The sequence below is a fragment of the Brassica rapa genome, chromosome A03 (genome assembly GCF_000309985.2).
Source record: "Brassica rapa cultivar Chiifu-401-42 chromosome A03, CAAS_Brap_v3.01, whole genome shotgun sequence".
Taxonomy (NCBI): domain Eukaryota; kingdom Viridiplantae; phylum Streptophyta; class Magnoliopsida; order Brassicales; family Brassicaceae; genus Brassica; species Brassica rapa.
The window spans coordinates 1,612,465-1,631,041 of record NC_024797.2 but is presented as its reverse complement, the minus strand read 5'-3'; the positions used below and the strand labels follow the sequence as shown (position 1 = coordinate 1,631,041).

The 18,577-nt window shown below is 36.5% G+C and overlaps 5 protein-coding genes across 7 annotated transcripts; 2 read left to right on the top strand and 3 right to left on the bottom strand.

Annotated features, from left to right (window-relative positions):
• The first annotated feature begins 89 nt into the window (after nucleotides 1-89).
• LOC103833633 lies at nucleotides 90-3,768 on the top strand. Its single transcript, XM_033286638.1, has 9 exons — nucleotides 90-739; nucleotides 1,567-1,840; nucleotides 2,008-2,122; nucleotides 2,204-2,328; nucleotides 2,454-2,535; nucleotides 2,628-2,739; nucleotides 2,817-2,980; nucleotides 3,063-3,183; nucleotides 3,248-3,768. Exons 1-9 carry the CDS (start codon nucleotides 551-553, stop codon nucleotides 3,587-3,589), a joined length of 1,524 nt encoding a protein of 507 aa, XP_033142529.1. The 5' UTR covers nucleotides 90-550; the 3' UTR covers nucleotides 3,590-3,768.
• Nucleotides 3,769-4,981: 1,213 nt separating this feature from the next.
• On the bottom strand, nucleotides 4,982-10,053 carry LOC103855808 (putative F-box/LRR-repeat protein At3g28410). Its single transcript, XM_033286640.1, has 2 exons — nucleotides 8,745-10,053; nucleotides 4,982-8,659 (listed from the first exon to the last, which is right to left on the bottom strand). The coding sequence occupies exons 1-2, from the start codon at nucleotides 9,645-9,647 to the stop codon at nucleotides 8,417-8,419; spliced, it is 1,146 nt and encodes a 381-aa protein (XP_033142531.1). The 5' UTR covers nucleotides 9,648-10,053; the 3' UTR covers nucleotides 4,982-8,416.
• A 245-nt stretch (nucleotides 10,054-10,298) lies between these two features.
• On the bottom strand, nucleotides 10,299-12,753 carry LOC103855807 (serine/threonine-protein kinase SRK2G). Its single transcript, XM_009132845.3, has 9 exons — nucleotides 12,347-12,753; nucleotides 12,098-12,172; nucleotides 11,929-12,030; nucleotides 11,778-11,831; nucleotides 11,602-11,694; nucleotides 11,369-11,461; nucleotides 11,098-11,202; nucleotides 10,905-11,003; nucleotides 10,299-10,823 (listed from the first exon to the last, which is right to left on the bottom strand). Exons 1-9 carry the CDS (start codon nucleotides 12,464-12,466, stop codon nucleotides 10,482-10,484), a joined length of 1,083 nt encoding a protein of 360 aa, XP_009131093.1. The 5' UTR covers nucleotides 12,467-12,753; the 3' UTR covers nucleotides 10,299-10,481.
• A 470-nt stretch (nucleotides 12,754-13,223) lies between these two features.
• LOC103855805 (calumenin-A) lies at nucleotides 13,224-15,896 on the top strand. 2 transcript variants are annotated; one of them, XM_009132843.3, is made up of 8 exons: nucleotides 13,224-13,850; nucleotides 14,192-14,394; nucleotides 14,601-14,703; nucleotides 14,797-14,862; nucleotides 14,943-15,116; nucleotides 15,202-15,298; nucleotides 15,391-15,530; nucleotides 15,626-15,896. In XM_009132843.3, the coding sequence occupies exons 1-7, from the start codon at nucleotides 13,471-13,473 to the stop codon at nucleotides 15,517-15,519; spliced, it is 1,152 nt and encodes a 383-aa protein (XP_009131091.1). In that variant the 5' UTR covers nucleotides 13,224-13,470; the 3' UTR covers nucleotides 15,520-15,530; nucleotides 15,626-15,896. The 2 variants fall into 2 exon arrangements, with proteins under 2 accessions (XP_009131091.1, XP_018513224.1); XM_018657708.2 differs by having other exon boundaries at nucleotides 13,238-13,850; nucleotides 15,391-15,531; nucleotides 15,614-15,896.
• LOC103855804 (pyruvate kinase, cytosolic isozyme) lies at nucleotides 15,872-18,545 on the bottom strand. 2 transcript variants are annotated; one of them, XM_033286637.1, is made up of 4 exons: nucleotides 18,419-18,545; nucleotides 17,852-18,158; nucleotides 17,323-17,784; nucleotides 15,872-16,910 (listed from the first exon to the last, which is right to left on the bottom strand). In XM_033286637.1, the coding sequence occupies exons 2-4, from the start codon at nucleotides 18,107-18,109 to the stop codon at nucleotides 16,098-16,100; spliced, it is 1,533 nt and encodes a 510-aa protein (XP_033142528.1). In that variant the 5' UTR covers nucleotides 18,110-18,158; nucleotides 18,419-18,545; the 3' UTR covers nucleotides 15,872-16,097. The 2 variants fall into 2 exon arrangements, with proteins under 2 accessions (XP_033142528.1, XP_009131090.1); XM_009132842.3 differs by having other exon boundaries at nucleotides 17,852-18,159; nucleotides 18,295-18,486.
• Nucleotides 18,546-18,577: the final 32 nt, after the last annotated feature.

Sequence of the window (18,577 nt, the reverse complement as noted above, 5' to 3'; positions counted from 1 at the left end):
AATGCGCACCGAGGTTCTTAAGATCACTACCCGTAAACTTGAATTATATGATTTGATGAGCATTCTTATCAATAATTTTTTTAGTGAACATGTAATCTAACACTACTAAAAGCAAAATAAGAAGAGCATACAGGCTATCCACGTCGGATTTTTTATTTGGCCAATCAGGTTCTTTTTTTTTTACACGTCAGACTCGGGTTTGCCTTTTGCCCGAAGTCGAGTAAGAGATTTCGTGGGCTTCTGATTTCTCTTTGGGCTTTAAGTTTGATTCGGGCTTCTTTGTGTTTTTTGTGTATCGCGAGGAGAATCATTTAGGTGAGCCGACATCTAAACGAGAAGCTTCTCCTCACCATTACCGCTTCGTGTTCTTCGATCAAAAAGAGAACCGTAGATTCCATCGATTCAATCCTAAGCTATCAATAGTTCCGTTTCGATCAATCAATACCCCTTCATTATGATTTCTTTTCACCTCCCTCTTTTCCTCCTCTTATATAATTGATCTTCCTTCTCCGTAGAATGCAAAACCCTAGAAAAACTCAAATCTCAAGATATGGCGATGAAACGAAATGGAAAGTCTCCTGCGTCTTCCGAGTCTGACGAATCAGTGATGTTCTTCAGAGATGTCTCTCTCGGTCCCCATGAAACCCGGTTGCGATTCCGACTCATCCATTTCTGGGAGGCTCAGAACCCGGTGAAGAAGACCCTTATTGGTCTGGAAATGCTTCTCATCGACGAGCAGGTACGTCAATTCTATAAATAGTTCCTAGACCTTGAGATCGATGTGTGTTAGGGTGCATTAGTTATGTTTGATTAGTTAATTAAATTTTTAACAGTGATTTTGCCGGTTCTTTAAACTTGGAAGGTGAATCTAGGGTTAATTAGTTAGGATAAAAAAACTTTAAAATTTGGTTTTGACGTTTTCCTGGTATTGTTTTTGTTTAAATCTTGAGGTTTGTTTCACGTTTTTAGTTTTGTTATTCTTTCCCGACTATATTAATTGTTACTGGACCGTGCGATCCGTGTCTGCGTTCATTAGTAATGTTAGAACGGAGTTAATTTAACTTTGAGCTATGCTTTCACGTTTCTTTAAACGTTAATAAGAATTTGTAGTTTGATTTTGTCATTTGTTTATATGGGTGTTTAGTTAGTTAATAAAAATTTTTAACAGTGATTTTGCCGGTTCTTTAAACTTGGAAGGTGAATCTAGGGTTAATTAGTTAGGATTAAAAAACTTTAAAATTTGGTTTTGACGTTTCCCTGGTATTGTATTTGTTTAAATCTTGATGTTTGTTTCACGTTTTTAGTTTCGTTATTCTTTCCCGACTATATTAATTGTTACTGGACCGTGCGATTCGTGTCTGCGTTCATTAGTAATGTTAGAATGAAGTTAATTTAACTTTGAGCTATGCTTTCACGTTTCTTTAAACGTTAATAAGAATTTGTAGTTTGATTTTGTCATTTGTTTATATGGTTGTTTAGTTAGTTATTAAGGTTTGGGATCGTATTTGTTTAAATCCGAGGTTTGATTCTGATTTTGTGTTTTTCTTATTATTTTTCCGACAATAGGGAACTGTCATTCAAGGATTCATCCCACCAGGTCGTATTAAGAAATACCTGCCTGAGATGAAGCGAGGTTCAGTTTACGAACTCATCAACTTCTACGGATCGAAGAACAAACCGATGTATCGGGTTGCTGATCATATCGCAACCGTGTCCTTCGCATGGAACTCTGAGTTGTCGGTTCTTCACGACATTCCAATCCCTTTTGATGAAGACCGTTTCAGGATGCATTCGTATGAGGATTTTGAGGCCAACTGTGATCTCAAAGGTGACCTCTACGGTAAGAATTCTAATTTTACTATATTTATATTTTGATGTTGTTTTGGCCTATCTTCCTGTTTGATAAAGAATTGTAGAATTTTGTTCAGTTATGTGATTAGTTCAAGTGTTTCTTTTTTTTTAAATGATTAGACATCTGAGTTATGTTCTTGATGATAAATGTTATAGATGTTCTTGGCCACATGAAGCTGGTTGATGGACAGGCTCTTACCGAGCGTCCCACCATTGATGAAGCGAAGCTCGCTACCACTCGGCACATTATGGTTCACGTGCAATCACATGAGTAAGTGTGTTCTTCTTTTTTTGATAAACCATATCTTTTTAGTTCATAAGGTTCTTAAGTCCCTAAGATATTATTTTCCAGAGGACCTGTTATGAAGCTTTACCTCTGGGACCAGGCAGCAACGGACTTCTGCAAGAAGTTTAAGTCCTATGAAAACACTCCCACAGTTCTTTTGGTCACAGCTGTTAACACTAAACGTCTCGGAGGTACTTATTTATCCCTTTGGTTTCGCGTTTGACTGATTAAACATTCTACAAACGTTTTGTTCTTTTAAATCGCCTTCTAACTTTACACTCTTATCATCTTTAATCCTTCTTCCGTCATTTTACAGGTAACCTGGCACTGAGTTCTATGTCTCCCACACGGGTTTTCATGGACTATGATGTGCAACCAACAATTGATTACTTCGCGTGGTATGTAACACTGTCTATATAAGTTTATGTTGAGCACACATTTATTCAAATTGAAGTTATTGACTGAATTTATGATTTCTATTAATTGTTAGGCTCTCCTCGAACCCAGAGATTGCTAAGCAGGTTAGTGCAGAGGTGGTCACTAAGCGGGAGACGATGACCATATCTGACATCTTCTCCTACATGACTCTGGAATCTGCAAAGGTAAATACAAAGCTAAATGTTACATGCAATTTTTAAACGCTTCTATGTTTATATCAAATGCTTTTGAACTGTTGCAGGATGCCTTTTTTGAGTGCACTGCCACGATTGATGATGTGGTTCATGGATCTACTTGGTACTATATTGCATGCACTGGGTGTCATAGTAAGGCTACCAAAGGCGCAAATTCATTGATTTGCACGAACCCAAGATGTGTGAAGGATACCACAGCTGGAGTTGCACAGTAAGTTCATTGGCATCGATAATCAATTACACTCTCTCTTATATAGTTTTTGGATTATTGACTTCTAAAACTTACATAACAGGTACCGTGCAAAGATTTCGGTCTATGACAGCAGTGAACAAGGTTTCTTTGTCCTGCTTGGTGATGCTGGTTTTCAGTTGACTGGGAGGCATGCATCTGAGTTGGTCAGCAGCTACTTTGAGGTATATATCTATCAGTTTATACTCTCAAATGATTGAAACTCACATTACTGTTTTTGAATGCAAGGCCAATAAAGACAAAGGTCCTGACCATGAAGTGCCTGTCCCGGAAGCTCTGATCAGCATAGTCGGACAGACCCATAAGTTCTGTGTAAAAGTTACAGACCACAACTTCTCTGGCAACACCCGAGCAATCACTGTGACCAAGATCCTCCCTCCGGAGACATCATCACCCACAAAAGGCTCCGTTGATAACGCTATTGCTGCAACATCCATGGAAGCAGTGCAGACTGGAAGTGAAGTGTGTGGGCCTTCAAAAAGCCGTGGAAATTCTGCAGATGAAGAGAGTAAGAGAACGTTTGACAGTGTTGATCCAGAGAAAGTCAAACGGGCAAGGTGTGAGAAATAATGATTCAGTTCGATGATTCTTAAGTCTTTGCATTGAACTTCAAGTACTATGTTGGTTTTTGCAAGTTTGCTTCAGTTTGGTACTATTTTGGTTTTTAACAACACTTTGCTTTGTTTCTTTTCATTTCAAACTTTGGATTTTAATCGATTAAACTATCCTTCCTATATAGTTTACTCAGATCAATTGTTTTCATGTTTAAATTCCTTTATATACACCAACTGATTTGGCCTCATCAATATCTTGCTAGACTTATTTATTTCCATAATCCATACACAATTTGAACTCCACGTAGCCATCACACACGCATATCACACAGCATGAAGATTTTAGAATATTTTACATTTATGAAATTTCTTAAAATCCCATATTCCTTATGCTCCTATATTTATGTTAAAACCAAGCTAAATAGGAAAGTAATAAATTCTCCTTAAGAAAGTTTGCTTCGGACATTATAATCCCATATTACTTATGATCCTTAGGAAGGAAAAAAGACAGAAAATCAAACTCTCCCAATTATTCACTTGCGTTAGAAAGAAGGAGACTCGAGAAAGACAAAGACCTCATCTGTTTCTTCTACACTTCCAAGCAATATTCGTCTGGAACAAGTTGGTGGTGCGGATCTCTGTTTTACCGGTATGGATAGCCTCACCAATAATCAGCCCATTGAAGTGTCAGGTAAATACCAAATCCCTGCATGATTCTCTTAAACAAAAGAAAATTAGAAGCATCCCGTAGCGTTTATAATTATTTTTTACCAATGAGTATGAATATCCAAACTATATTTAACCACAAGTTGGTTTGGATGGCAGTTCTACTCATTCGGCATAGAAAGTTGCAAAGCAACATTATAATTCAAATTTTTTATATAAGAACTATCCAGAACGTTTTATAAGACTAAATAAATAATACAATGTCATCCTTATAATTTTTTACGTTTTTTACTACGTTGGAATTATTCCTTCTGAATAGAAGGGATGATTCTATAGTCAATGATATATAGTGGCTATGTAAATCACGTTTTGTAAAAAACCAGTATATTGTATGCTAAGTTGCTTCGTCTATACAGACAAGCTTTAATTATATATATACTTTAATATCACGAATGTTAATTTCAAATTTTCACGAAAATAGTATATATATTAGTTTCCCAGTCTTCACAGCGATATGTCTCGAGTTTTTTTTTAGTTTGAGTTTTAAGGACTTGAAAGTTATATATATATATATATATATATATATATATTTAACTTACATCAAAAGTAATATACAAATACTGTGTTTCAGTGCCGTGCGAAGGTTTTTGGAGGCCCGAGGCGAGTTAAATAAATTTTACATGATTTTTTTTTTGAAAATATTTTTATTTAAATTCGAATTATATAAAGTTTTTTTTTTGAAAAAACATATATATATATATATATATATATATATAACACTAAAAAGTTTTGATATATTACCTTAACATTTTCTAAATTTTATGCACCAGACTTTTATAAACTAAAAACCAAACTATAAATTTTTAGCGTTTTGGATTGAAATGTTGGTCGCTGTTAAAAATTTTAATATTAGCATTTAAATTAAATACAATAAACTATATATTCAAAATATTATAAATTTTTAATCAAATTCTATAAATATATAAAATAAATTTAACTCATAATATATACAAAGAAGACAAATATGGATCAAATATTTATAGTTAATTTGAAATAGAATCTTTATAGTTTTATATAAAATATTGTAAAATTGATCACAAATTAGTTATTTTAAACACAAGTCAAATTTAGAATCAAATAATAATAAAAATCTAACTAAAAAAATACATTAAATATCAAGTAATTTTTTTTTTTTTGTAATTAGGGGCCCTAAATATTTTACAGAATTTGGGGGCCGTAGGCGAATGCCTTTTTAAATCCATGTGTGTAATAAATATAGTTAGAAATTCATGTACCTTATTACAATTTTTAAATCGAATGTTTTTTTGTGACATCTTCAATGCAACACATTCCCCAAAGAATCCACGAACTTCAAGAAGGGGTTTCAGTGCGTCCTATCATAGTATGTATAAGAAATGTTTGGGACATCAAAAAACACCAAATAGATAATACTCGAACTTCCATCGGCTTCCTGTGCTACGACCACCACGTAAGCCTTTTCTAAACTTCTATATATATATATATATATGTTTTCCAATCCACCATATTTGATTTAAATAACTCACTGCTTACTTAATTGGATTGGCACACCAAAATTTGATCACACCCAGGGACAACTATTAGAAGGTCGGGTCACCGGAGACATTCAGCCAGATGATCCAAAAAACTTAACCGAAGGAGATACATATGAGTTCTCGAGATTTTCTGTCATACATAATTCCCGACAACGGAAACTCACCCAACTGCCTTACAATATTCAGATCAACCAAAAGACAATAGCATTGAATGTTACACTCGATGGTCCGATATTTCCAGTTCACAGTTTATCTCCTCAGAAATACAGAAATCTATTGCGGTTGGCCATTTTGCCCACACACTTACCAGGTAAATATGTCATCACAGTATTAATTAAACAAATATGTATATTTATTCTAAAATAAATGTGCAGATGTCGTCGGACAGATAGTCATAATACAAAAAATAAAACCTCACCACCCGGAACTCAATATTGATGCCACGATTGGCCTACGGCTGAACAGGTTAGTTTAACACAATAGTTAACAACAGAATAATTATTATCTTCATACCACATCTCTATCTCAGGTCAACGATCGTCAAACTCATATTGTGCGACAAGCAAGCAGCAGATTTTAGCATCCTACAAAGTAAGAAAGATAGAAAATCTAAAGTTATGATCGTCACAAGCTTAATTCCTAAACTAATCCAAGGTAAATAATTCTATATAACACATCAAAAAATCATACATATATAATTTTTTTATTTAACAGCATAAGAATAATATCCAATATTTTGCAGGCAAACTTATACTCCGTTCAACACCAGCAACAATTTTCTACTTCAACAAATCAATTGATTACATAAAGCATTTCAAAAGGCGAATAAGGGATTACACAAAAACATGCAGCACGGAGTGACCCTATTTCATGCATCATTCGGATTATTATTCTCTCTCTCACAAAATTGATACCTAGATTTATTTTCATATAAAATTGTTTTATGATTCCTTTCCTTTAAAACCCTACTTCTATATAATACTTAAAAAAGGCGATGTCTAGATGTGATTGAGCAAGAAGAAAGAATAATAGATGATGAAATTTCAAATAGATTTTAAAGACCTTTAATTTATGTAATATTACAAAACTCCAAATTCGTTTATTACAATAAAAATTTTACCAACATATATATTAAAATAATATTCTGAAACGATATTCAACTGTAAGTTTTCAACAATTACACGTTTAAAAAATATTATTAAGTATGCTTCGTTTTTTGAAAATTGGGTGTTTATATATTAAATAGGTTATTGGAATACTTTTTATTTTGCTGAATTTATTCGAAATAAGACTCTGACCTTTTGAAATAAGAGAATTTATGTTATATACATAAATTCAGGACAAAACTCTAAAATTTATGTTAACGATTATCGAGGATCAGGTGCTAACAACCGTCACACTCCAAGATCATATTGCCCTGATTGCTAATTTATTATAATGTAGAGCACCTACAAAAATTGTACTAATAATCACTATTTTATATGCTATGTATCAAGATTTAACATGATGGAATCTTAATCTAAAAGGCTATGCGAAGATATCAAATATTATTTTAAGACTGCAACTTTATGAAACCCATGTCTAGAAAGGTCACTTTTTCGGGTTATGTAATTAAACGATTTCGCAATTAACTTTAGCTAACGTTATGTCATCCACTGAGCACCTGTTGTTTTAGTTTTATTTGGTGGAGATTGGAGTGGAGGACACAACAACCACCTCAACACTTATTGCGTCCATACAATCAACACCAAAATTTAATATGATATTTTGGTTCAACATTTTCACAAACAAATAACCCGGGCGTAGCCCGGGAACGGACCTAGTAAGTCTAAAAAAGACAAAAGCGCAATGGTTAGTCAGATAGCAGCAATTAATTAAGTGATTCAAAAGAAAATTGAACTCTTTTTTTTTTTGGTAAAATCAAAATAGTATTGAACATCCAACTTAAGTATAAGATTAACACTTTAAATAAAACATGTGGATGCAAATACATTAGCCGCGTCTGAGCACAATGGAGACATTATTGTTGTTAGAAAGCGTTGGAAGCATCCGAAGCAACTCTTCAAACCATGTTGCATCATCACTGCAACAGAGATATTCGAACACTACAACTAGAGTCTCTAGTGTCTTTACGTTTTTCAGCAACCATTCAATGAACGAAGCCACGAGTTTCAAGTACCACGTTGCATCCCTAAAATGAAAATTACTCAAGGTAGGAAACCCATCACATTTTGATCTCCAACATTGATCCAGATTCATGCCTTGTGAATCCAAATAATCGTCCAGATCCCTATCCTGTAGAGCACATAAAAAGTGTTACTCTAAAGTCCAAATCATATTAACACTTGAGATTTTTTTCAACAACATATCAAATCCTATATACAAATTAGCCCATCAAAAAAGTGAAAGACATACTCCCTCTATTGACATTTTTATTGTCATTTTATAATTTTAAATACAATTTATACTATTTTTAAACTTAATATTAATTACAAAATATTATGCATTGATTTTATAAATAATTTTCTTTATCTAAAAAACTATTAGTTTAAACAAATATTAATTAATAAAAAATCCATTTCAATTTGTGTGAAAAAATGACATTATGCATAAAATGGAAAGAATATTATTAGCCTGCATGGTAAAAAATATATTTCCGGTAAAAAAGATACATCTATGGACTTCGGTTCCGTTGCGTATACTATAAGCTTCTTTAGTGCAGGTGAACTTTGTAGTAACCTGGTTATACCAGGAGTAACAGATCTTGCAATCATGGTATGAAGGGTCAAAGTTTGGACCTTGAGCATTGGGAAAGAGACACCACGTAGTTCGGCGACAGATATAATCTATAAGCATAAACAGGTAATGAAACACAAACTTGCATGGTCTCAAGAAAATGCAAGAATAGTATAAACATATATATATATATACCTGAAGAAAGGTTGTTTCAAAAGTAAGCAGCTCAACATTTCGAAGTTGTGCTAGCATCTTTAACAGCATGTTCTCAAGTCGAAGAAAGTCAGCCTTCTCATCATCAGAATAATAATGGTATCGGTATGGGTCTCCCCATATGCGAATGTCAAGTTTGGCTTTGGTCAAAGAGGAGACATCAACTAAAGTACATGTTTCATGAGTGTTTAACAAATCCAAATAACGGAGGTGCGGAGCTACAATCTTTATTGAACCTGGAGTCGGCCAGCAGTACAGCCTGCGATTGATTTTCAATATTGTGAGAGTAGGTGACTTACTCAAGTCAAGGCTATGAACTCCACCACAGTAACCAAGAGTCAAGGTTTCAAGAACCGGACAGCCAGAGAGAACATCATCAAGAGATTGAAAACAATGACCCAACGTCAATGACCTCAGAGATTTCCAAGAAACCGTGCATCCTGGGATCCCCGTAATAAAATCGACGTTAAGGTTCTGTAAGGAGGAACTACGATAGAACGAGTTAGGGAAACGATAAGTCGCGTGATTAACACGACAACCGAAGGACAGAAACAGCTGCTCCACGTTACGGGACACAGCGAACTCGATCCAGCTATCAATCTGGGGCTCAAGTTTAGGGACCCAGACGATCACACAAAGATGGAAACTCGTGATTTTCGGAGCCTTGTAGGAAATTAGAGTTTGGTTTATATCGCGAGCAGTTGCCATTGGGTGATAGCCACGAAAGTCGAGACGAGGTGTCTCGCACCATACATGCCTCCATCGTTTGGACAAGGTGGAAGATCTGATGGCGAGACCAATGGGAATAAAGGAGAGAATATGGTGGAGGATCACGTCTGGCATTGAGCTTATGCAATCAACTCCTTTGGTAATACTACGATCCATTGATGATTGATGCTTGTTTGTTTTTGCGTTGGCTAGGGTTTCTCTACAAAAAAGCTAGCTAACATTGTTGGGTTTCTCCTATTTTATGTATATCCTATCGAATGATATATTAAATATCATAAAGTATCAAAATAAATCAATTTTCTGAACTTGAAATGCTACCTCGATTTATTTATTACATTAATCTCTAGTTTTTGTTGTCCACATTATTTTAAAACTAAAATGGAATTAATCAATTTTTTTGTCACTGAATATTTCATTAGAAAAACTAAGAAAAAGAAGTGAGCCCAAAATGCTTTTTTGTTAAATCATCGGCAACTAATCTAGATTTTATAAAGTTAGAGGGGACTGATTGGGTGTTTTTTACAATTTGATGATTTTTTTTTGACCGGAGATTGTCAGAGATTATTCTTACGTTAAATTGTCGGAGAAAACCTTGACTGTGGAAAATCCAAAGTTAGCGCCATGTAAAGTGCCGATCGACTCGCGATAGCCTTTGCAAAAAAAAGGTGAGCTGATGAAGCTTTCTAAAAACCTAAGTCCTAACTGACTTAATTTGACACTGAAGAACATGAACGGTGGTTAAGTAATATAATGACTACTAAGCATGACATGACAAGAACCTAATGCATAAAGTACATGAAAGATGCATAGAGAGGTGATGAGTTTTGATCTCTTGTGTTATAATCACTGAGTCTGAGAGCATTCTCTGAAGATCAGACAGCATTTTTTGAGTTATGTTCAAAGCCACTAGACAGTTGAAGAAACGAGAACGTATTCAGACATGAAATCGAAAAGTGAAATAACATGTACGAAGTAGTTTAGAGCAACAAATCATTTTCTTTCTTCTTGAGGTTTGTCAGGCTCTTGACAAGAAGAATGTGCCTCTTTGACATGCTTCTCGTATTCATCTTCTTCTTCGTCTTCTTCTTCCACTTCAGCTTCAACGTCCTCTTCATCTTCTTCCTCAGCTCCTGATCCCAAGCTTTTGCTAACACTAGAAGATGACGCTGGGTTCCTTGCTTCTCCAACTATCTTCATTATGTCCTCTATGCTTTGAAGAGAATAGCTCGTGTTGTCTCTCTTGTAATACACCGCTTGTGCCGACTCCACCAGCTCCTTTGGCAAATTCTTCAAGTACCACGGATGATTCTTGATCTCCTTAAGCGTGATTCTCTGTCAATCATATTAATGACAATCAGAACTGTAACAACATCTTCCTGGCTACAAGATATAGTTTGAAAATGGTTTAGGTACCTTGGCGGGGTTAGTGACGAATATGCGAGAGAGAAGGTGTTTGCATTCCTGAGATATGTGAACGTAGTCTGGGATCTTGTATTGTATAGCCATTATACGCTGAAGAATACCATTTGAATTGTTACATTACTTAAGACATTAGGGGCAATAAGAAGAGTTAAATTAGTTGATAGTTGAATATGAGAGAGGTTACTTGAATTGTTTTCCTGAAGTTCTTTGGATCATTAGGGTCCTCGAATGGGTAAGCTCCGACCAGCATCACATAAAGGGTTACTCCACATGACCACACATCCGCATGCTACAAAAAAAAAAACACAGCCATATTAGAATTACAGAACAGCCTGAAAAGTTTCACACAGACCCAGTACAAAGTATATATAAAACCTACTAATAGTATCTCTGAGCAGTCCTTTAACTTTTAACAACCAATCATGTGTTAATGACAAAGACATGAGTAGTGGTACCTTGCCATCATATTCTCTCCGGGAAAGAACTTCAGGTGCTATGTATGCTGGAGTTCCAACAGTCGATTTAGGCCTAGAATGTAGTATAGATGACTACACAAAACAGATTGAGGATAAGATTGAAAACAGGAAAAGATTACAAGAATTAAGAGATGAGTGAGAATAGACAATGATAATCTGTTACAGATTGAGGACTGAGATCACTGGGGAAATAAGAGAATGAGTAGACACACCTTAGAGTAACCAAAGTCACAGATTTTCAAAAGCGGAGCAGGGCTCCCATCAAGCAGTGTGTTCTCAAGCTTCAGATCTCTGTGGCATATTTGCTGCACAAAATAAAAAGAGAGGAGAAGTCAGTACATATTATACAACAGAGGTGATACAGATTCTAAACGCGTCTAATACATACCAAGGAGTGGCAGTAGTCGACGCCACAAATCAGCTGTTGAAAGAAGTACCTAGCCTGAAAAGTTAAAAAGATCATAAACAAAACTTACAAACACAGATCAAAAGATGACAGATGGATCAAAGTCCAAGAGTTTATAAAGAGAGAAAAGCACCTCAGCTTCACTGAATCTACCGGCAGTGCAGATTCGATCAAAGAGCTCTCCTCCAGAAGCATACTCCATCACAATGGCAAGATGAGTAGGTGTCAGCATCACCTGAAACCAAATCAAACTAAGATCCTAAAACAGCTCTTAGATAACTTAAAAAAAAACTAAAACTTGCCTCCTTGAAGCGAATGATATTAGGATGCTTAAGTGATCTGTGATTGATAATCTCTCTAGCCACGTTCTCATCTATCTGCAGAGTCCATTAATCAAACATACAAAAACCCATCAAGTTCTCACCTTTTTCCTCCAAATCTCACTCAAAAGATCAATACTTTATATAATTACCCACTGAGCTAACAGCAAAACCCCTAAGAATCAAAAACCCAACAGTTACTTAAGAAACAGAGAGGAGGAAAGGACCAACCTTTCGGCCTCTCTCGATGTATTTCATGGCAACGAGCTCTTTAGTCTCCTTGTGCTTCAGAAGACGAGCCACGCCGAAGTTTCCAGTCCCCAGATCCTTCACAACCTCATACTTGTCCATTTTTTTCCAAATCAACAGTATCTGATCAGAGTAAGTATCTATCTATCAATCCACTTAATAGTATACGAGCAAGAGCAGGATCACGGGATCATAGAATTTGAGAATCTGAGAAAGCGAAGCGAATTGATGACAACCACATGTGTTGTTTGTGCATCGATGGAGGCGTAGACAAAGGGAGATGTTAATGGGATTGGACCACGTGGTGGAAGCTTAAGCTCAGCTCTCGATGACCAGCTTGAAGTTGAGTGCAATGCTAATGATAGTCATTAATGAGACAGATTAGCTGCGGTATGCTTTAATGATATTTAACTAAGCTAGTTATATTACATGCTATGTTTATTTTATTCCTAAAAGGGATAAACTAAAATCATTTGAATGTAACTGATCTAGGGTTAAATCTTCTGCAGATATATCGAAATAAACATAAATTTAAATCTGCTTCATCCCCTAAAAAATATTTTAGAGAAATTTTGATTGAAAAATATTTTTTTTACATTTTATATAAACTTTAGTAAATTAATAATAATAAGCTATAAAGTTCAAAAATATTTATATTTGTTAAATATTAATTGGTTGAAAATTATACAAGAAAAATAATATATTTACAATAATATCTTATTTTTATACATAAATCCAAACTAATGAACGTTTTAGAATATATATGCTTATTAAAAAAAATATGTTAATTTTAATTATACATACATTATTTTTTGTGCTTAGTTATTTTCAATAATTTTTATCTTATAAAACTTTTTTAAAACACAGTTAATGTTGTAAAGGTTAACAGTTTATTACCATTATTATATTGAAAAAAATGGATCATTCATAAATCCGAGATACACTAAAATGTAAATATATATCATAAATCAAAAATAAAAAATAAATTTATTCAGAAAGACTCTATCTTGCAGCTGTAACAGATCTAGTAGTATCATCTTCTTCTCATTCAATTCAGAGTGTAAAAACCTCAACTTTGCCCAAAAGCTCAGATTCATTCATTCAGCATGAGCAAAGCTTCAGTGATACTCTACATCACCGTAGGGATCCTCGTCCTCTTCCTCGTCTCCTACTCCCCTAAGAAGAACTCCGACCACGATCACCACCACCACGGCGGCGGTCACGGCCAACACCACCGCCTCAAACTCCGCTCTTCTTTCAACTTCAAACCCACTCGCCACGATCCGATCCCCTTCGACCCCCTCGTCGCCGACATGGAGCGCCGCCGCGAGGATAAGGAGTGGGAGCGGCAGCACATTGACCATTCTCACCCCGAGCTAGCGACTCATGATCCTGCGCCTGGTCACGAGTCGCAGCCCGAGTGGGAGGACTTTATGGATGCTGAGGATTACTTGAATGATGAGGAGAAGTTCAATGTCACCGATAGGTTCTTTAATTTCCACATCTTTGGTTTTTAAAAAATCCAAACTTTAATTAGTTTAGTACTTACTAGTTGCAGTTTGATTTTAAAAATTGATACTTTAATTTCATTTGTGATCTTCTCAGGCTATGGGAGATTAGTTTAGTAGTTACTAGTTAGCAGTTTGATTTTTAAAAAAATTGAAACTTTAATTTCATTTGTGATCTTTTCTTAGGCTATGGGGATTGTTTAGTGCTTACTAGTTAGCAGTTTGATTTTTTTTCTTAAATTGATACTTTAATTTCCTTTGTGATGATTTTCTTAGGCTAGAGCATTGATTAGTTGAGGTTTGATTTGGTGCTTTGCAGGTTGATATCTTTGTTTCCGAAGCTTGATGTTTCTCCTACGGATGGGTTTGTGACTGAGAGTGAATTGACTGAGTGGAATATGCAGTCTTCTGCTAAGGAGGTTATGCACAGGACTCAGAGAGATATGGACGTTCATGATAGAAACAAGGATGGTTTTATCTCTTTCTCTGAGTATGAGCCTCCTTCTTGGGTCCGCAACTCTGGTGAGCTGACTAGAATCTGTGTGCTACTTGCTATTTTCATGCAGGACTTGTTAGATGAATAAGTTAATAATGATAAATGAAACCTTTCTTCTTTTAGTAACCTCTGATTGATTGCAATTTGCAACAGACTTAGGCATGTAGAGTAAAAAAATCTCACTTTTGTCTCTTAGGAGGACTGCTAATGACTTAGTTATAAAAAAATTCAGGTAATGATTCATTTGGCTATAACATGGGTTGGTGGAAGGAGGAGCATTTTAATGCATCAGATGCAAATGGTGATGGTTTACTGAACTTAACAGAGTTCAACGAGTAAGTGTTTTTGTCTCCCATTGATTAGAAGCAATCTTTCATCAAAAAGATATCTTTTCCTAATGCTCTTGCTGGTTGATTCTTTCCCTATAGCTTTCTTCATCCTGCTGATACCAAGAACCATGAGTTGCTGCTATGGTTGTGCAAGGAGGAAGTAAGGTACTGTAGTGTAGCCATATGTTATTTTCCCCCTTGGCATAGCTTATATCACAACGAGTTCTTCTCCTTCCCTTTTGCAGAGAAAGAGATTCAGATAAAGATGGTAAGATCGGTTTTGAAGAGTTTTACCACGGGCTCTTTGACACTGTAAGGAACTACGAAGAAGATAATCACAACGCTACGCATCCTTATCATGACTTACCTGAAGACCCTGCAAAGCAGTTGTTTTCTCAACTTGACAAAGACGGTGACGGGTAAGTTAAGTCGAGAAAGAGTACACATCATGATAAACATTTATGTATGCATCCCTTAACAGAGCTTCCTCTCACTTCTGTGCAGGTACTTATCAGACGTTGAATTGCTTCCCATCATCAGTAAAATCCATCCTACCGAGCATTACTACGCAAAACAACAAGCTGATTATATTATATCACAGGTACATCACCAACTCTCAAAACATATGGCCTTAAGTTAGCGGTTGAATTGCTCAGTGTTATATTGTTGTCTCTTTCTCTCTGATCTTACCAGGCGGATTCAGACAAAGATGGACGTCTGACTCTGGCAGAGATGATTGAGCATCCATACGTCTTCTACAGTGCCATTTTCAACGAGGATGACTCTGATGATGACTACGGCTTCCACGATGAGTTTCGTTAGTTTCATGATGAGTAAGCATCTGCCACATTCCTCTGGATTTATTATTCAATCTGTTCAAACTTCAGACACTAATCGATCTATTGCATGTTACGGAAAACAATGGAAGCAATAACATCAGGCGCAATACGTTATAACAACCCCTTTCTTCAGAACAGGTGATCTCAGTTACATCAGGCTTCATTGTTTAATCTTCTCTCTCCCACGGCGGCTGATTAACTGATGATTTAGAAGTTAGATTAGTATTTATGATTCTAAACATCTAAAAGAAACATACTTCTCTTTACATTTTGTTTCAATCTTTTATGCGTTCATTATACATTGCTTTCTCCATCTTTGTATGTTATTATATTACTAAAACCTCAAAGCTTAATCTTTTATAAGCAAAGCTTATGAAGAGAAACAGTGTTATACATAGTGATTCATACAAAGCAGATTTAAGATTCATAATCTTGAAAACTGAAAAGACAGAGAGTGAGAGATGTCTCAACAGTACATCTTTATTTCAAGTAACGAAGTTAACTCAGTTATGATTGCCAACAATCATAAGGAGCCAAGACCAAGAGCCATTCTTTATCTCTTTACTTAACCACACAGATCTTAATAACCGAGGCAACTCCAATACGGTGCAGCGCCACAACAGCATCACCATGGTTGCACAGTCCTCTCTTCACAGCTGACTTCAAAGCGGATTCAATGATAACCTCTGTGGACTCACTATCTGTCGCCTTTGCAGATCCTTCAGCCAACATAGGGATCAAACCTCTGTATATCAAACTATGCCTTGCAGGCGACTCGTCACTACAAGTCCAGTCAAAGGAATCAGTGGTCATAACTGGTACAACCACCGAAAGAATCGGAACAGAGGGTCTGTACTTAGCTACAAGCTTAGCTGTTGAGCCTCCGCGAGTCAACACAATGATAAGCTTCGCATGCGCTTTGTTCGCAGCCCTCACAGCTGACGATGCAAGACTCTCCAACGGGCTCATTGGAACCGGAGTCGCTCTGATCCTCTCTTTAAAGATCGTGTTGTAGTCAAGCGAGCTTTCTGCTTCAATGCAGATCTTGGCCATGACTTTCACAGCTATCTCCGGATAAGCTCCTGCTGCGCTCTCTCCGCTGAGCATCACGCAGTCTGTGCCGTCAAGGACGGCGTTGGCAACGTCCGTGGCTTCAGCACGTGTTGGCCTTGGTGACTTGATCATTGACTCAAGCATCTGAGTGGCTGTGACCACTGGTTTGCCTGCGAGGTTGCACTTGTAGATCATCAGCTTCTGAGCTAAGAAGATCTTCTCTATGGGAATCTCCATCCCGAGATCACCACGAGCGACCATGAATGCATCTGTTTCGCGCAGTATCTCATCAAAGTTCACCACTCCTTCCTGGTTCTCAACCTTCAAATACAAAACATCAAAACCATAAGTTACATCTATGCCTCAATATAAAATTAGGCATGAACCGAAAAGTTTGGTTTTCGGTTGGTTCACTTCGGTTCAATTCGACTACACAAAATTCGGTTTAGTAATCGGTTAGTTTGGTTTTCTAAAAAACTTACCAACTAATAACCGAACTAACCAAAAATTTGAACTGAAATAACCGAACAACTGATTTTAGAAAAAAATTATTCAATTTAAACCGAAAATATAACCGAAACCCAAAAACTCTTAATTTTAAAACCGAAAACCAAAACCGAATTTCTTTTTGGTTCACTTCGGCTAAATTTTGACCGACCCTAACTAACCGAAGAAACCGAACCAGCAGGGTTACATAAAATTCAATGCCATAAGTGAAAAAAAATTGAAGTACCTTTGACATAAGCATTATGCTTTTAGCATGAGAACCAAGAACCCTCCTGACATTAACAAGATCTGAGCCTTTACGGACAAAAGAAAGCGCAATCATATCGATGCTGTTAGGAACACCCCAACCCATAATATCTTCAATATCCTTGTCTGTCAGAGTGGGGAGATCAACAACGACACCGGGGAGATTCACGTTCTTTCTCTCGCCAAGCATCGCCGTGTTTTCGCACCTGCACCTAACAGTTCCAGACTCTGGATCACATGATAAGACAGCTAGACTTATGCTTCCATCTGCACAGAGAATGGTGTTTCCGGGCTTCACATCTAAGGGAAGCTTCTTATAGCTCATGGAGATCGTCGACTCGTCTCCTAAAGTTTCATAGTCAGTGGTGATAGTGATCTCTTGGCCTTCCTTGAGTTGTATAGGGTTCCCATCTTTCAAGAAACCAGTACGAATCTCAGGTCCCTGGAGATTCAAACAAGAGGCATCAAATGCTGATTTGACTCTAAAGATGGGTAGATTGTTTATATACCTTTGTGTCAAGCATGACTGCGGCGAGAATGCCAGTGTTCTGCATAGCGGTGCGGAGGTTGTCGAGTGTGCCCTGGTGATACTCATGGCTTCCATGAGAGAAGTTGAAGCGAGCAACGTTCATACCGGCTCTGAGAAGCTTCTCGATCATAGGAACAGTGCGTGAAGCTGGTCCTAGAGTGCAAACGATCTTGGTTTTTGGGATCCTCCCATCGTTAGGTAGCTCCTTCAATATCCCTTCAATGTCTATGTTCGACATTTTTCAACAGAACCCACTAAACACAGTCAACTATTTCTTCTTTCTTCCCCCTGCAATGGATAACACTCAGACCTATCAACAAAAGAATACAAATCCATTTTCCTCTATTTCTAGACTTTGTAGACTAAAGGAGAAGGTAGCTAACTGTACACAGAAGCAAACATAAAAGTTCAACAGATTCTCACCAAACCAAACAGAGAATTAAAGGAAGTCAACGCTTCAAAAGAACCGGAGTAACTGAGCTTTGGATCCAGTAGATAGAACATAAGGTAGATTGGAGATGAAATCGGAGAGAGAGAGAGGTTTTACCTTATTAGCTCCGATTCTGGATGTGTTGTCGTGTCGGAACAAGAACAACCTCTTGTTTTTCGGGTTGGACTTGTGTGATGACTCTGTTTTTGAGTATTAAATAACATTTTTATTAAATTAGCTTTTGGTAGCGACAGCCACGTGAACACGAATTTTAAA

What these genes read in the sequence shown, in the direction of transcription:
- LOC103833633 (XM_033286638.1), top strand. Translation starts at nt 551, where the DNA reads ATGGCGATGAAACGAAATGGAAAGTCTCCTGCGTCTTCCGAGTCTGAC. An exon ending in TCTCAAAGGTGACCTCTACG is followed by an intron (nt 1,841 to 2,007) that starts GTAAGAATTCTA and finishes TAAATGTTATAG; the next exon opens with ATGTTCTTGGCCACATGAAG. An exon ending in ACCACAGCTGGAGTTGCACA is followed by an intron (nt 2,981 to 3,062) that starts GTAAGTTCATTG and finishes CTTACATAACAG; the next exon opens with GTACCGTGCAAAGATTTCGG.
- LOC103855808 (XM_033286640.1), bottom strand. Translation starts at nt 9,647, where the DNA reads ATGGATCGTAGTATTACCAAAGGAGTTGATTGCATAAGCTCAATGCCA. An exon ending in TTGAAACAACCTTTCTTCAG is followed by an intron (nt 8,660 to 8,744) that starts GTATATATATAT and finishes TTATGCTTATAG; the next exon opens with ATTATATCTGTCGCCGAACT.
- LOC103855807 (XM_009132845.3), bottom strand. Translation starts at nt 12,466, where the DNA reads ATGGACAAGTATGAGGTTGTGAAGGATCTGGGGACTGGAAACTTCGGC. An exon ending in GTAGATTCAGTGAAGCTGAG is followed by an intron (nt 11,832 to 11,928) that starts GTGCTTTTCTCT and finishes TTAACTTTTCAG; the next exon opens with GCTAGGTACTTCTTTCAACA. An exon ending in TCGACTACTGCCACTCCTTG is followed by an intron (nt 11,695 to 11,777) that starts GTATGTATTAGA and finishes TATTTTGTGCAG; the next exon opens with CAAATATGCCACAGAGATCT.
- LOC103855805 (XM_009132843.3), top strand. Translation starts at nt 13,471, where the DNA reads ATGAGCAAAGCTTCAGTGATACTCTACATCACCGTAGGGATCCTCGTC. An exon ending in TTCTTGGGTCCGCAACTCTG is followed by an intron (nt 14,395 to 14,600) that starts GTGAGCTGACTA and finishes AAAAAAATTCAG; the next exon opens with GTAATGATTCATTTGGCTAT. An exon ending in CTTGACAAAGACGGTGACGG is followed by an intron (nt 15,117 to 15,201) that starts GTAAGTTAAGTC and finishes ACTTCTGTGCAG; the next exon opens with GTACTTATCAGACGTTGAAT.
- LOC103855804 (XM_033286637.1), bottom strand. Translation starts at nt 18,109, where the DNA reads ATGTCGAACATAGACATTGAAGGGATATTGAAGGAGCTACCTAACGAT. An exon ending in CAGTCATGCTTGACACAAAG is followed by an intron (nt 17,785 to 17,851) that starts GTATATAAACAA and finishes TTGAATCTCCAG; the next exon opens with GGACCTGAGATTCGTACTGG. An exon ending in GCATAATGCTTATGTCAAAG is followed by an intron (nt 16,911 to 17,322) that starts GTACTTCAATTT and finishes TTGTATTTGAAG; the next exon opens with GTTGAGAACCAGGAAGGAGT.